At 48.0% G+C, this 16,043-nt stretch overlaps 1 protein-coding gene across 1 annotated transcript in view; it reads right to left on the bottom strand.

Moving 5' to 3' along the window:
• Positions 1-1,409: 1,409 nt before the first annotated feature.
• catip (ciliogenesis associated TTC17 interacting protein) overlaps positions 1,410-16,043 on the bottom strand; it is a 40,924-nt gene continuing 26,290 nt past the window's right edge. Inside the window, exons 10-16 of the mRNA XM_078404356.1 lie at positions 15,839-15,894; positions 13,264-13,350; positions 11,123-11,290; positions 8,668-8,792; positions 4,988-5,064; positions 4,614-4,702; positions 1,410-1,650 (exon numbers count right to left, since the gene is read on the bottom strand). Of these exons, the coding sequence (XP_078260482.1) occupies positions 1,441-1,650; positions 4,614-4,702; positions 4,988-5,064; positions 8,668-8,792; positions 11,123-11,290; positions 13,264-13,350; positions 15,839-15,894 (812 nt within the window). The 3' untranslated portion in view covers positions 1,410-1,440. The remainder of the gene's footprint in view (positions 1,651-4,613; positions 4,703-4,987; positions 5,065-8,667; positions 8,793-11,122; positions 11,291-13,263; positions 13,351-15,838; positions 15,895-16,043) is intronic.

The following is a 16,043-nucleotide window of genomic DNA, read 5'->3' as shown; positions in this document are numbered from 1 at the left end:
CTACACTACTAAACCATCCCATGTGTTCCTCCAGCTCCAGCTGTGCCCTGGAGGTTTGTGGATTTACACAACAATACAGTCTTTTCCCTAGAGTTTGGAAATCAAGAACCAAATCAGGGGACATGGGTTTAAGGCGAGAGGGGGACGATTTAAGAGGAACCCAAGGGGCAACTTTTGTAAATTGTCCCAAGTGTGTACGATAGTGCTAGTTTAGTTTAGTTTGGCTTAGAGATACAGCGTGGAAACAGGCCCTTCGGCCCACTGAGTCCGCACCGACCAGCGATCCCCGCACACTAACACAATCCTACACACACTAGGGACAATTTACATTTTATACCAAGCCAATTAACCTGCCAACATGTATGTCTTTGGAGTGAGGGAGGAAACAGGTCTCAGAAAACCCACCCGGGTCACGCACAATCTCCGCACAGACAGCGCCCGTAGTCAGGCGGACACAGCGGGTCAGGCAGCAGCATCTCAATAGACAATAGAGGAGGCTATTCGGCCCTTTGAGCCAGCACCGCCATTCAATGTGATCATGGCTGATCATTCTCAATCAGTACCCCGTTCCTGCCTTCTCCCCATACCCCCTGACTCCGCTATCCTTAAGAGCTCTATCTAGCTCGCTCTTGAATGCATTCAGAGAATTGGCCTCCACTGCCTTCTGAGGCAGAATTCCACAGATTCACAACTCTGACTGAAAAAGTTTTTCCTCATCTCAGTTCTAAATGTCCTACCCCTTATTCTTAAACTGTGGCCCCTTGTTCTGGACTCCCCCAACATTGGGAACATGTTTCCTGCCTCTAACGTGTCCAACCGCTTAATAATCTTATACGTTTCGATAAGATCCCCTCTGATCCTTCAAAACCCCAGTGTTATACAAGCCTAGTCGCTCCAGTCTTTCAACATATGACAGTCCCGTCATTCCGGGAATTAACCTAGTGAACCTATGCTGCACTCCCTCAATAGCAAGAATGTCCTTCCTCAAATTTGGAGACCAAAACTGCACACAGTACTCCAGGTGCGGTCTCACTAGGGCCCTGTACAACTGCAGAAGGACCTCTTTGCTCTCCTTAAGACCCTTCTTCAGACATCACCCATCCCTTCTCTCCCGAGATGCTGCCTGACCCGCTGATTTACTCCAGCATTTTGTGTCTACCTTTGTTTTAACCAGCATCTGCGGGGTTTTTTTCTTATGCACCCGTGGTCAGGATTGAACCAGAGTCTCAAGTGCTGTAAGGCAGCAACTCTACCGCTGCGCCCCCCCCTGAGCCGGTGAATGGGATGATTGCTGGCTGGCATGGACTCGATGGGCTGAAGGGCCCGTTTCCGTGCTGTGTCTCTTTTATATTTAAAAAACAAAAAAGTCCCAGTGTGGTCACAGAAGCAAGTTTAACAATAGTTGGTCGTTGCACATTTCAACACTTATTTAATTAGGACTTAAGTTTCTCTGAAGGGGCTTTTCTTCTTGGAGGAGAGGAAGGAAGATTGTTTGGGCTCGAAGGCGGAGAAGGAGGCGAAGTATTCTGCAGCGAAGGTGACGACATCTTGCGGTTTCCGCAGGAGCACGAACTCCAGGAAGTCAGCCATCATACACTTCAGTTCTGGGTGGTGCCTGATGTAGCTGCTGTAATCTGCCTTCAGTGCTTCCTACAACATCACACACGCGATAATATCACACAGTGCCCATCAATTATTATTTTTTAAAACAAGGATGCAGAAAAGATTCACGACGTTTCGAGATTAGATTAGACAGTCAGTGGAGACAAGACGCTGGAGAAACTCAGCGGGCCACAGTCTAAGAATAAAGGGGAGGCCATTTAAAACTGAGGCGAAAAAAGACTTTTTCACCCAGAGAGTTGTGAATTTGTGGAATTCTCTGCCACAGAGGGCAGTGGAGGCCGATTCACTGGATGGATTTAAAAGAGAGTTAGATAGAGCTCTAGGGGCTAGTAGGCACGGGGAAGGCAGGCACGGGTTACTGATTGTGGATGATCAGCCATGATCACAATGAATGGCGGTGCTGGCTCGAAGGGCCGAATGGCCTCCTCCTGCACTTATTTTTCTATGGGTCAGGCAGCATCTCTGCACAGATGGGTGGGTGAGGTTGGGTTCGGTGGTTAGGGTAGGGTTAGGTTCAGCTTATTGTCACGTGTACCGAGGTACAGTGAAAAGCTTGTGTTGCGTGCTAACCAGTCAGCGGCAATACAATACGTGATTACAATCGAGCCCTTCGCAGTGTACAGATAAGAAATGTTGCTGCAGGAGTAGAGAGTTTAAAGTGTGGAGCGACCGTAATAAGTGATTGTAAATCTGCCGGGAGCACGCAAATGGTCGCCTGCGTTGGGCGCCATCTTGGAGAGAAGGAATGGGTGATGTTTCGGAGTGTGATCCTTCATCAGAATAGTCAACAGTGCTTCATGCAGCGGGGAAACAGGCCCTTCGGCCCACCGAGTCCACACCCACCAGCGATCACTCTGTACACCCGGGTTGTCGGGGGTTATGGGGAAAAGGCAGGAGAATGGGGTTGGGAGGGAGAGATAGATCAGCCATGATTGGATGGCGGAGTAGACTTGATGGGCTGAATGGCCTAATTCTAATCCTACTTCTTATGATCATTCTACACTAACACTATCTTACAAACGAGGGAGAATTTACAATTTGTATCGAAGCCAATTAACCTACAAACCCGCACGTCTCTGGTATGTGGGCGGAAACCGGAGCGCCCGGAGAAAACCCTCGCGGTCACAGGGAGAACGTACAAACTCCGTGCAGACAGCGCCCGCGGTCAGGATGGAACACGAGTCTCTGGCGCTGTGAGGCGGCAACGTTACCGCTGCGCCACTGTGTTGCCGAGACTGGAAGGCTAAGAAGATACTGGATAGGCAGAGACTGTTGCCCCTGGAATGAAGGAAGCAGAGATCTTGTATAAAATCATGAGGGGCGATAGATAGGATGAATGGTCATAGTCTCCCAGGGTAGGGGGGATATAAAACTGGATGGTGCAGGTTTAAGCTGAGAGAGGAAAAATTCAAAGGGGGTGTGAGAGACAAGTTTTTCCCACATAGGTTTGGATATAGAAACATAGAAAATAGATGCAGGAGGAGGCCATTTGGCCCTTCGAGCCAGCACCGCCATTCATTGTGATCGTGGCTGATCATCCACAATCAGTACCCCGTGCCTGTCTTCTCCCCATATCCCTCGATTCTGCTAGCCCCTAGAGCTCCATCTAACTCTTTTTTAAATTCATCCAGTGAATTGGCCTCCACTGCCCTCTGTGGCAGAGAATTCCACAGGTTCACAACTCTGTGGGTGAATAAGTTTTTTTCTCACCTCAGTTTTAAATGGCCTCCCCTTTATTCTTAGACTGTGTGTGGCCCCTGGTTCTGGACTCCCCCCAACATTGGGAACATTTTTCCTGCATCTAGCTTGCCCAGTCCTTTTATAATTGTATACGTCTCTATAAGATCCCCTCTCATCCTTATGTAAGGGCAGCCGGAGTGGTACCACCACTGTTGGCAGCACATTCCAGACTTCACCTCTCTCTCTGTAAAATAAAAAAACTTGGCTTGCTCACTTCCTCTTTGAAGCACTTCCCTCTGGAAGGCGACTCCGGACTGTCAAAGCAGCCACAGCCAGACATAAAAACAACTTTTCCCCCACGGTTGATAGCTCTACTCAATAACCAAAGTCTGCCGTCTCTTTATCGCTCTGGTTTATTTCCACCCACATGTTTAGACCGTAATGTTGTATCCTTATTGTTTTGATGTGGTTATGCTTTATTCTTAATTATTAACTGTATGTTTGTGTCGTCATTTGTGAGCGGAGCACCAAGGCACATTCCTTGTATATGCACATACTTGGCCAATAAACTTATTCATTCATTCATTCATTCAAATTTGAGGAAGGATATTCTTGCTATTGAGGGCGTGCAGCGTAGGTTTACTAGGTTAATTCCCGGAATGGCGTGACTGTCATATGTTGAAAGACTGGAGCGACTAGGCTTGTATACACGGGAATTTAGAAGGATGAGAGGGGATCTTATCGAAACGTATAAGATTATTAAGGGGTTGGACATGTTAGAGGCAGGAAACATGTTCCCAATGTTGGGGGAGTCCAGAACAAGGGGCCACAGTTTAAGAATAAGGGGTAGGCCATTTAGAACGGAGACGAGGAAAAACTTTTTCAGTCAGAGAGTTGTGAATCTGTGGAATTCTCTGCCTCAGAAGGCAGTGGAGGCCAATTCTCTGAATGCATTCAAGACAGCGCTAGATAGAGCTCTCAAGGATAGCGGAGTCAAGGGGTATGGGGAGAAGGCAGGAACAGGGTACTGATTGAGAATGATCAGCCATGATCACATTGAATGGTGGTGCTGGCTCGAAGGGCCGAATGGCCTACTCCTGCACCTATTGTCTATTGTCTATATTCATTCCTTTAAGCTTTGCCCCTCTTTCCTTAAAGCTGTGCCCTCTAGACTTTGACATTTCCAATCTCGGGGGGGGGGGGGGGGGAGTTAATTATTTTGGGTGTAAAGTGGAGAAAACGAGTGGGTTTCTGTAATCTTAAATCCAGCCTGACTGTCGGCTTGGCTTGTAAAAATAGGGAAGAGGTACCGTCTTGTCGATGAATTTGAAGTAAAGCTGCATGTCATCCTCCCAGTTCAGGGGCTTCTTCTCAAAGACTGGCTTGGGGTCGATCACATCTGTGAAAGTTGAGAAACACCACACTTTCGTTCACGGGCGATGGCAGGAAAGCCTCATTAAAATGACGCAAGGGGAAGGATGGATCTGCCCAATGCGGCCGCCATTGGTGGAGCGGGAGCGCGTGGCCGCTGGCTGGGTGAGGTCGCGTGGGGCGCGGGGGCGGTGACGTCACCCTTTGTCCCGTATTTGGGAGCGAGGAAGTTGGCAACCCCCTAGTCAGGTGTCACATGTGACAATAAATGATTCAATCCAATTCACTTTCACTTCCAATTCAACGACGGTACCTGTTTCTTTGATGTATGGTAGTTGCCGCAACCTCATGGTGATGGGGGACCCGACCTGCACCCTGCTCGTTAGGTGCCTGCAAGAGGGAGAGATTGAACAGAGACGTCAGTCGAGAACGAGCAGAAGCAACGTCAAACAAACAGCAACGCTAAGGAAAAATATATAAAGTGCTGGAGGCAACTGAACCATCCTCACACCAACTGCAGAGCAGTCCTGAACTCCCTTCTACCTCATTTCTTGATTAGACAATAGACAATAGGTGCAGGAGGAGGCCATTCGGCCCTTCGAGCCAGCACCGCCATTCACCGTGATCATGCACAATCAGTACCCCGTTCCTGCCTTCTCCCCATATCCCTCGAGTCCGCTATCATTAAGAGTTCTATCTAACTCTCTCTTGAGAGCATCCAGAGAATTGGCCTCCACTGCCTTAGTACGGGTGTAAGGGGTTATGGGGAGAAGGCAGGAGAATGGGGTTAGGAGGGAGAGATAGATCAGCCGTGATTGAATGGCGGAGTAGACTTGATGGGCCAAATTCTACTCCTATCACTTAGGATCTTGTGATTGTTGGTAGGACCCTCGGACTATCCTTGATCAGACTTTGCTGGCTTTGCTGCCTCGCACTAAACGTTATTCCCTTATCATGCACCTCTACACTGTAAATGGCTCCTTTGTAATCATGTGTTGTCTTTCTGCTGACTGGACGCAACAAAAGCATTTTCACTGTACCACATGTGACAATAAACTAAACTGAAACTGAATAAACTAAACTTTAGTAACCTAGCAGGTCAGGCAGCATCTCTGGAGAACGTGGGTATGTAAGTTTCGGGTCGAGACCCTTCTTCAGTCTTATTGCGTGGGGGGGGGGGGGGGGAGTGGGAAAGAAACCTGGAGAAGGGTCCCGACACGAAACGCCACCTATCAATGGAGTCTGGTCTCAGCAAAGCTTAATGGAGATGTGCAGGACAAGCTTTTTTACACAGAGGGTGGTGGGGGCCTGGAACGCTCTGCCAGGGGTGGTGGTGGAGGCAATGTGTTAGCGGCCTTTTTTCAGAGGCTTACAGGCACGTAGAAGTACAACGAATAGGGGGATAGAGGGATCGTAGAGGGCTCGAGGCCCCCGACCGCGGGAGGACAAAGAAGGGACGAGATTGAACTTTTTTCCGCCTTCCATCACAGTGAGGAATGTGGAGGAGTCGCTGTGGTGGATGTTCATGATAAAATGTATTTTGTGTGTCCTGTTGCTTTTTATTGCTATGACTGTACGGCAAATGAAGTTCCTCGTATGTTGCAAAACGTACTTGGCTAATAAAGTACGATTATGATTATTGTGATGTACATGTACAGGAAAGGTTTAGGGGGATAATGAGCAAAAGGTGGGCACATGAGACCATCTTAGATGGACATCTTAGATGGAATTGGAAGTGCTGGGGCAAATGGTAGTTTGCATGACTGTGAATCCATGAAGGTGCTTCAACTTAAGTGTCTGCTATTGAGTACACACAGTGTTGTGACGGGGGTCAATCAGGGAAATAAAGGAATAATGTGTAACATAGAAAATAGTTGCAGGAGGAGGCCATTTGGCCCTTCGAGCCAGCATCGCCATTCATTGTGATCATGGCTGATCATCCACAATCAGTAACCCGTGCCTGCCTTCTCCCCATATCCCTTGATTCCGCTAGCCCCTAGAGCTCTATCTAACTCTCTTTTAAATTCATCCAATGAATCGGCCTCCACTGCCCTCTGTGGCAGAGAATTCCACAAATTCTCGCCTCAGTTTTAAATGGCCTCCCCTTTATTCTTAGACTGTGGCCCTTGGTTCTGGACGCACATAGAAGTGCAAGGGGGGGGGGGGTAGAGAGATCATGTGCATGTATGGGAAAGGTTTAGGGGGATATGAGCCCAAGGTCGGCCAGGTGAGACCACCTTAGATGGACATCTTAGATGGAACTGGAAGTGTTGGGGCAAAAGCTAGTTTCTGCGCTGTGTGACCGTGATTCCATGAAGGTGTTTCATCTTTATTGAGCGCAAACAGTGTTATGATGGGCGTCAGTCAGGGAAATAAAGGAATAATGTGCAGGCAGGAACTGCAGATGCTGGTTTACACCGAGGATAGGCACAAAATGCAGAAGGAACTCAGCGGGACAGGCAGCACGTCCACTAGGCGTAGGCCATCACCCGGTTGCCAAACACTTCAACCCCTCCTCCCATTCCCACACTGAAACGTCGCCCATTCCTTCTCTCCTGAGATGCTGCCTGACCTGCTGAGTTACTCCAGCATTTTGAGAATAAATACCTTCGATTTGTACCAGCATCTGCAGTTATTTTCTTACACTGTCTGTCCTCCACTGTCAGAGTGAAGCAAATGCAAATTGGAGGAGCAGCACCTCATATTTCGCTTGGGCATCTTACAACTCAGCGGTATGAACAATTACTTCTCTAACCTCCAGTAACCCCTGCATCCTCTCTCTCTGTTCCTCCCCCACCCTAATTCTCCGACTAGTTTCACTGTCCTCCTGATTAATGTTACGAAATATGGTGCCTCGTCAGCTTCCCTTCAGCCAACAATGAACCATTCTACATATCCTTGAACATCGTCTGCTTTGATCTGTCATTTCACACCTTACCCTTCCGTATCTCTCGTTTCCCTCGCCCCTGACTCCCAGTCTGAAGAAGGGTCTCAGAGAAACAGAAACATAGGAGGAGGCCATTCGACCCTTCGAGCCAGCATCGCCATTCATTGTGATCATGGCTGATCGTCCACAATCAGTACCCCGTTCCTGCCTTCTCCCCATACGTGTCCAACCCCTTAATAATCAATAAGATCCCCTCTCATCCTTCTAAATTCCAGCGAATACAAGCCTAGTCGCTCCAGTCTTTCAACATATGACAGTCCCGCCATTCCGGGAATTAACCTAGTAAACCTACGCTGCACGCCCTCAATAGCAAGAATATCGTGGAGGTATTTCACTGTAGCTTAATTGGTACATGTGACAATAAATTGATCTTAAATTCTTGAATCTTGAAATATGCTCTGAACTACAATAGACTATAATTGTTATTATTGCACTATTATTGTTTGTTTGTTCTTTATGTGTTCATATGGGTGCATGTATTATGTATGTATGTGTATGTGTATATGTATGTATGTATGTACACAAGCTGAACTTTTCTGCCTGAGCCGCTGAGTTACTCCAGCACTCTGAAACTTCACCTATCCATGTTCTCCACAGATGCTGCCTGAGCCGCTGAGTTACTCCAGCATTCTGTGTAACGTCACCTATCCATGTTCTCCACAGATGCTGCCTGACCCGCTGAGTTACTCCAGCATTCTGTGTAACGTCACCTATCCGTGTTCTCCACAGATGCTGCCTGAGCCGCTGAGTTACTCCAGCATTCTGTGTCACGTCACCTATCCGTGTTCTCCACAGATGCTGCCTGAGCCGCTGAGTTACTCCAGCACTCTGTGTAACGTCACCTATCCGTGTTCTCCACAGATGCTGCCTGAGCCGCTGAGTTACTCCAGCATTCTGTGTAACGTCACCTATCCGTGTTCTCCACAGATGCTGCCTGAGCCGCTGAGTTACTCCAGCACTCTGTGTAACGTCACCTATCCATGTTCTCCACAGATGCTGCCTGAGCCGCTGAGTTACTCCAGCATTCTGTGTCACTCTGGACTCACCCATCAGGTAGGAAGCTGCACTGCCAGCTCATGGGGCTGTTGACCTCCGAGTGAATTGTTCTCTGGATGGTGAGAACCTCAACCTCACTCTTCCCAATCGTCAGCATTTTGGGTCCCAGATTCAGCTGTTCAAAAAAAAGGAGGCAGCATAGGGATATTTACAGTAACACTAGACGACCCGTGGACCCGTCGGGTCCCCGTTGTGACAGCGGGGGTGGGCAAGGGGGGAGAGGGAGCCACTCACCCCGGTCCCGGGCGGCCATCGCTGCGGCCAGCAGCAAGAGAGGAGCTGCCCCATGCTCGGCCCGCCGGCGGCCATCTTCTTTGACCTTTTCCCTGCCGCCGCGCTGCACCATGGGAGGAAGGTCAGGCGCGGGGCACGCCGGGACGGGCGTCGGTTCTCCCGGTGCTGCTGCGCTGGCACGCAGCTGCTGAGACCGGCAACCTTCCCCCAAATGCACAGGTGTGGATACTGGGACCGGCAACCCTCCCGCAACCGCGCAGGTGCACATACTGGGCCCGGCAACCCTCCCCCAACTGGGCAGGCGCGGATACCGGGCCCAGCAACCCTCCCCAACTGCGCAGGCGCGGCTGACGGGCAGCAAGTGGGAGCGATTTATTCAAGTTTATAAAGTGAATGACTTTTAAAATATAACAACAATTTGTACCAAAGGGACGACGGTGAGTAAGGTGGGCCTAAAATTGTGGCCCTATCGTGTACCGATAGCAATTCTTGCTATTGAGGGCGTGCAGCGTAGGTTTACTAGGTTAATTCCCGGAATGGCGGGACTGTCGTATGTTGAAAGACTGGAGCGACTAGGCTTGTATACACTGGAATTTAGAAGGATGAGAGGGGATCTTATCGAAACATATAAGATTATTAAGGGGTTGGACACGTTAGAGGCAGGAAACATGTTCCCAATGTTGGGGGAGTCCAGAATCAGGGGCCACAGTTTAAGAATAAGGGGTAGGCCATTTAGAACGGAGATGAGGAAAAACGTTTTCAGTCAGAGAGTTGTGAATCTGTGGAATTCTCTGCCTCAGAAGGCAGTGGAGGCCAATACTCTGAATGCATTCAAGAGAGAGCTAGATAGAGCTCTTAAGGATAGCGGAGTCAGGGGGTATGGGGAGAAGGCAGGGACGGGGTACTGATTGAGAATGATCAGCCATGATCACATTGAATGGTGGTGCTGGCTCGAAGGGCCGAATGGCCTACTCCTGCACCTATTGTCTATTGTTTTGGCTGTAGTTCAGGAACAAACAAACAAACAAACAAGAGTTTTAGTATATAAATGGGTCAAATGTGGGTAAATGGGACTAGCTCAGATGGGACACCCCGGTTGGCATGGGCGAGTTGGGCCGAAGGGCCTGTTTTCCTTTAGGAGAGTGTTCGTGTGATCCCTGGTCGGCGCGGGCTGAAGATCCTGTTTCCATGCTGTATCTCTAACCAAAATTAAGACGTAAATCTGGTAAATGCAGAGTCTTTCACCAGAGTAACAGAATCAGGAACCAGAGGACGTATGTAGGCTTGAGAGGAGAAAGTTGCAAATTGTCCCTAGTGTATAGGATGGAACGGGCTGATTGCTGGTCGGCACAGACTCGGTGGGCCAAAGGGCCTGTTTCCGCACTGCATCTGTGTCTCAATGTGTAGGAAGGAACTGCAGATGCCAGTTTAAACCGAAGAAAGACGCGAAAATCTGAAGTAACTCAGAGGGTCAGACAGCATCTCTGGAGAAAAGGAATAGGTGACCCTTTCTCAGACTGAGTCTGGGGAAAAGGGGAAAAAGAGATATAGACGGTGATGTAGAGAGATATAGAACAAATGAATGAAAGATATGCATCCGGAGGCTGCAACGGATCGTTGGATCAGCTGAGAAGGTTGTTGGCTGCAACCTTCCCCCCCATTGACGAACTGTACACTGCAAGGGCCAGGAAGCGAGCGGGCAAGATCACCTCTGACCCCTCTCACCCTGGCCACAAACTCTTTGAAGCACTTCCCTCTGGAAGGCGACTCCGCACTGTCAAAGCAGCCACAGCCAGACATAAAAACAGCTTTTTTTCCACGAGTGATAGCTCTACTCAACAACCAAAGTCTGTTGTCTCTTTTTGCTCTGGTTTATTTCACTCACATGTTTAAACTGTAATGTTGCATTCTTAATGTTTTAATGTTTTATGCTTTATTCTTAATTGTTTACTGTATGTTCGTCTCGTTACTTGCGAGCGGAGCACCAAGGCACATTCCTTGTACGTGCACATACTTGGCCAATAAACGTATTCAATTCAATTCAAAAGTAACGATGATCAAGGTGACAGGCCATTGTTAGCTGTGGGCTAGGTGAAAACGAGTTACAGACAATGAGACTCAACAAGACGACCAAAGATGGTGACAGGCTTGTCACAGGATGCCCCGCCTCTAACCTGCAGTTCTGGCTGCGACAATGATCGCGGTACTTACGTATGTGGATGTGGACAGTTGCATTTCGGTGTCGAAGGCCAGAAAGACCATGTTGTCAGGGACATGGTTCCTCTGCGCCATGATCCGTAGTAGCACCAGATTACTTGCTTCCGACACAAAACCTTTCATGTCTGCCAGGCTGAAGCTCAAAGTCTCAGACTTGACACCCTGTGGCAACACGAGGAAAGTGAACAGGGTGATTTACAGTGGGACAAACCAGCCGGCCGACTTTACATTGAATCGATAGCACAGTAACAATCCTAATCACGGACGAAAATCGCACCCCGGTTACTCCCTCTTCCCCCCTCTCCCATCGGGCAAGAGGTACAGAAGTGTGAAAACGCACACCTCCAGGTTCAGGGACAGTTTCTTCCCGGCTGTTATCAGGCAACTGAACCGTCCTCTCACCAACTAGAGAGCGGTCCTGACCTCCCATCCACCTCATTGGAGACCCTCGGACTATCTTTAGTTGTACTTTACTGGACGTTATCTTGCATTAAACGTTATTCCCTTTATCCTGTATCTGTACACTCGATTATAATCAGGTATTGTCCTTCCGCTGGTTAGCACACAACAAAAGTGTTTCACTGTACCTCGCTCGGTACACGTGACAATAAACTAAACTAGACCCACATGCCTCCCGCACTTTGGGACCTTGTATCCACGGAATCATAAGAGTCATAGAGTGGAGAAACTGGCCCTTCAGAACCTCTTGCCTGATGGGAGAGGGGAGAAGAGGGAGTGACTGGGGTGAGACTGGTCCTCGATTATGGCAGTTCTGAGAGGAGATGAAGCAGATCACAGTTAAAGTAAGACATGTTGCTGGCCTTGCCGAGGCAGCGCGAAGTGTAGATGGGGTCAATGGAAGGGAGGTTGGTTTGTGTGACGGTCTGGGCTGCGCCCACAATTCTCTGCAATTTATTGCGGTCTTGGATGGAGCTGTTCCCCAAACCGTGCTGTGATGCATAATATGATAATATGTGATCATATACTTTTTATGGTCTCATCTGTGGAAGTTGGTGGGAGTTGTTGGGGACATGCCAAATTTCCTAAGCCATATATCTATATATATCTGTGTGTGTGTATATATATAGGTATATTCATGTTCTAGGAGCAGAATTAAGCCATTCGGCCCATCAAGTCTACTCTGCCATTCAATGAAGGCTGATCTGCCTTTCCTTTTCAACCCCATTCTCCTGCCTTCTCCCCATAACCCCTGACATCCTTACTAATCAAAAACCTGTCAATCTCCACCTTAAAAACACCTGATGACTTGGCCTCCACAGCCGTCTTTGGCAATGAATCCCACAGATTCACCACCCTCTGGTTAAAGAAATTCCTCCTTTCTAAAGGTACATCCTTTTATTCTGATCCTATGCCCTCTGGTCCTACTCTCCCTCCAGTGGAGCCATCCTCTCCACATCCACTTTATCCAGGCCATATATCCAGGCAGCATCTCTGGTCAGAAGGAATGGGTGATGTTTTGGGTCGAGACCCTTCTTCAGACTATATATATATATATATATATATTCAAATAGCCCTTGCTTTCCCTCACTCTCCATCCCCTCCCTCTCCCAGTTCTCCCACCAGTCTTACTGTCTCCAACTACGTCCATCTCTGTCCCGCCCCCTCCCCTGACATCAGTCTGAAGAAGGGTCTCGACCCGAAACGTCACCCATTCCTTCTCTCCAGAGATGCTGCCCGTCCCGCTGAGTTACTCCAGCATTTTGTCTATCTTATATAAATATATATATAGACATGTGTGTGTGTGCGTATATATATATATATATATACACACACATAGACATGTATATGTATGTATGTATGTATATATATATATATATATAGAGAGATGTGTATGTGTATACGTATATATATATACAGTGTGGGTGTGTATATATACATATATATATGTGTGTGTGTGTGTGTGTGTGTGTATGTATATATATATACACGCACACATCTACACATATATAAATTTATATGGTCTGTGGAAAACCCGAAACGTCACCTTTATATATATATATATATATATATATATATGTGTATGAATGTGTGTATAGATCATGTCAGTAACCCTCTTATCAATGCATATGATAAGAATGCTATAAAGTGTTGGAGGTGACGCTACGATGCCTTACCTCGCCCACGGTGACTTCCCTTGTCATGACGTATCCATCGTCTCCCTTTTTCATGACCGTTTTCTTGGTCAGAGAATGTTCCTTCAGCTGCGGCCCAGGCAACCAAAAAAAACAGATGAGGGAGCTGCCGTCAGCGTGTTTATCCCATTGCAACATAACATCAGACAGCACAGAAATGTGTCCTTTCCACCCACCCTGCCCTTGGCTATCCATCTTGACTATCAGGCAAGGAGGTACACAAGTGTGAAAACAGCCACCTCCAGATTTAGTTCAATACAGTTTCGGGTTAGGGCACGGAAACAGGCCAACCGAGTCCACCCCGCGCATTAACACTCTCCTACATACACTGGGGACAATTTACACTTGTACCAAGCTAATTAACCTCCAGACCTGTACGCCTTTGGAATGTGGGAGCAAACCGAAGATCTCGGAGAAAACCCATGCAGGTCACGGGGAGAGCGTACAAGCTCCGTAGTCGGGATGGAACCCGGGTCTCCGGCGCTGCAAGCGCTGTAAGGCAGCAACTCTACCGCTGCGCCACCGTGACCGCCCAGCACTGATTTAGGGAGTTTCTTCCCAGCTATTAACAGGCAACTGAGCCATCCTATCACCAACTAGAGAGCTGTCCTGAGCTACTATCTACCTCACTGGAGACCCTCGGACTCTCTTTAATCGGACTTTATCGAACTTGAATTTGAGTTTAGTTTTGTTTTGTTTATTGTCACCTGTACCGAGGTACAGTGAAAATCTTTTTGTTGCGTGCTAACCGGTCAGCGGAAGGACAATACGTGATTACGATCGATCCGTCCACAGTGTACAGATACGGGATAAAGGGAATAACGTTTAGTGCAAGCTAATGTCCAGTGAAGTCTGATTAAAGATAGTCCGTGAGTCTCCAACGAGGCAGATGCTCTTTAGCTGCCGTGAGGATGGATCGGTTGCCTGAGAACCTGCACTCTTTATCCTTTATAGGTGCACTCTGGATGGCCTGATTGTCATTACAGAAACAGATGCTCCTCGACTTACAATGCTTTGACTTACGATATTTACGATGGTGCAAAAGCGATCGTAGAAACCGTACTTCGAGTTTTGAATTTTGATCTTTCCCCGGGTAGGTTAGGTGCATTAAATGCATTTTCGACTTACGATATTTCCGATTTACGACGGGTTTATCGGAACGTATCCCCATCGTAAGTCAAGGAGCATCTGTGGTCTTTTCTTTGACTGGATAGCATGCAAACAAAAGCTTTGCACTGTACCTCGGTACACGCGACAATAATAAACTAAACTATGCTGACCCCATTTGCCTGCATCAGGCTTGTAGCCCGCCCGACCCTTCCTATCCAAGTACCTGTCCAAATTATTTAAAACATTGTCATTTTATCCCCCTCCAACATCTCCCCGGGCAACACCTTCCAGACCCTCAGCATCCTCTGTGTGAAAAAATTACCCCTCAGATCTCCTTTCAATCCTCTTTACCCCTCATTCTTCCTCTTTGCTCCACCTATTGTACCCGAGTATGACTTGATTGTATATATGTATGGTATATCTGATCTTTGGTTTAGTTTAGTTTAGAGATACAGCGCGGAAACAGGCCCTTTCGGCCCACCGGGTCCATGCCCACCAGTGATCCCCGCACATTAACACTATCCTACACCCACTAGGGACAATTTTTACATTTACCAAGCCAATTAACCTATAAACCTGCACGTCTTTGGAGTGTGGGAGGAAACCGAAGATCTCGGAGAAAACCCGCGCAGGTCACGGGGAGAACGTACAAACTCCGTACAGACAGCACCCATAGTCGGGATGGAACCCGGGTCTTTGACGCTGCGGTCACTGTAAGGCAGCAACTCTACGGCTGCACCACCGTGCCGCCCAATACATATGTATGGTATATCTGATCTGTTTGAATAGCATGCAAAACCAAGCTTTTCACTGAACTTCATTCCTTCCTTCTCCCTGCTCCCTTCAGACGGAAGATACAGAAGCCTGAAAGCACGCACCACCAGACTCAGGAACAGCTTCTTCTCCACTGTTATCATGCTTGTCTGTGTGGAGTTTGTACTCTCTCCTCGTGACCTACATGATTTTTCTCCAGGATCCACTAGAGCTACTGGCTCACAGCGCCAGAGACCCGGGTTCAATCCTGACTGCAGGCGCTGTCTGTACGGAGTTTGTACGTTCTCTCCGGGACCTGGGTGGGTTTTCTCCGAGATCTTCAGTTTCCTCCCACACTTCATAGACGTGCAGGTTTGTAGGTTAAGTGGCTTGGTGTAAATGTACAATTGTAGGTTAATTGGCCTCTTTAAATAGCCCCTGGTGTGAAGAGAGTGGATGACAAAGTGGGTTTGTATGAATGTAACATTGTGCCCAGTGTGTGTCGAGTTGTTTTGGTGTGCGGGGATCGCTAGTCGGTGCGGACTCGGTGGGCCGAAGGGCCTGTTTCCGAGCTGCATCTCTAAACTAAACTAAAAAACAACATCAACATTATTGCCAACCATTTTAAATTTATAATCCTTATTTTGATCTCGCACTTGGACGTTAACGCCCAGTGTAAAAGGCAGTAAATTACCTTGATGTATTCATGGTGCTGGAGCTCCATTGTTTCAAGGGCACCGGAGACACGAGCTGGAAAATACACCTGCGATTTAGGTTCATTATTGAGACTTTATTACCACGTATCTTTCAGGGCCTGTCCCAGTTAAGCGATTTTTAAAGCGACTGCCAAAGTCGTAGCAGATCGCCTAAAATTTTCTTTCACCCTACGACAATGACCA

Source organism: Rhinoraja longicauda, chromosome 8, assembly GCF_053455715.1.
Source record: "Rhinoraja longicauda isolate Sanriku21f chromosome 8, sRhiLon1.1, whole genome shotgun sequence".
NCBI lineage: Eukaryota > Metazoa > Chordata > Chondrichthyes > Rajiformes > Arhynchobatidae > Rhinoraja > Rhinoraja longicauda.
This window is presented reverse-complemented; position numbering and strand designations above follow the sequence as displayed.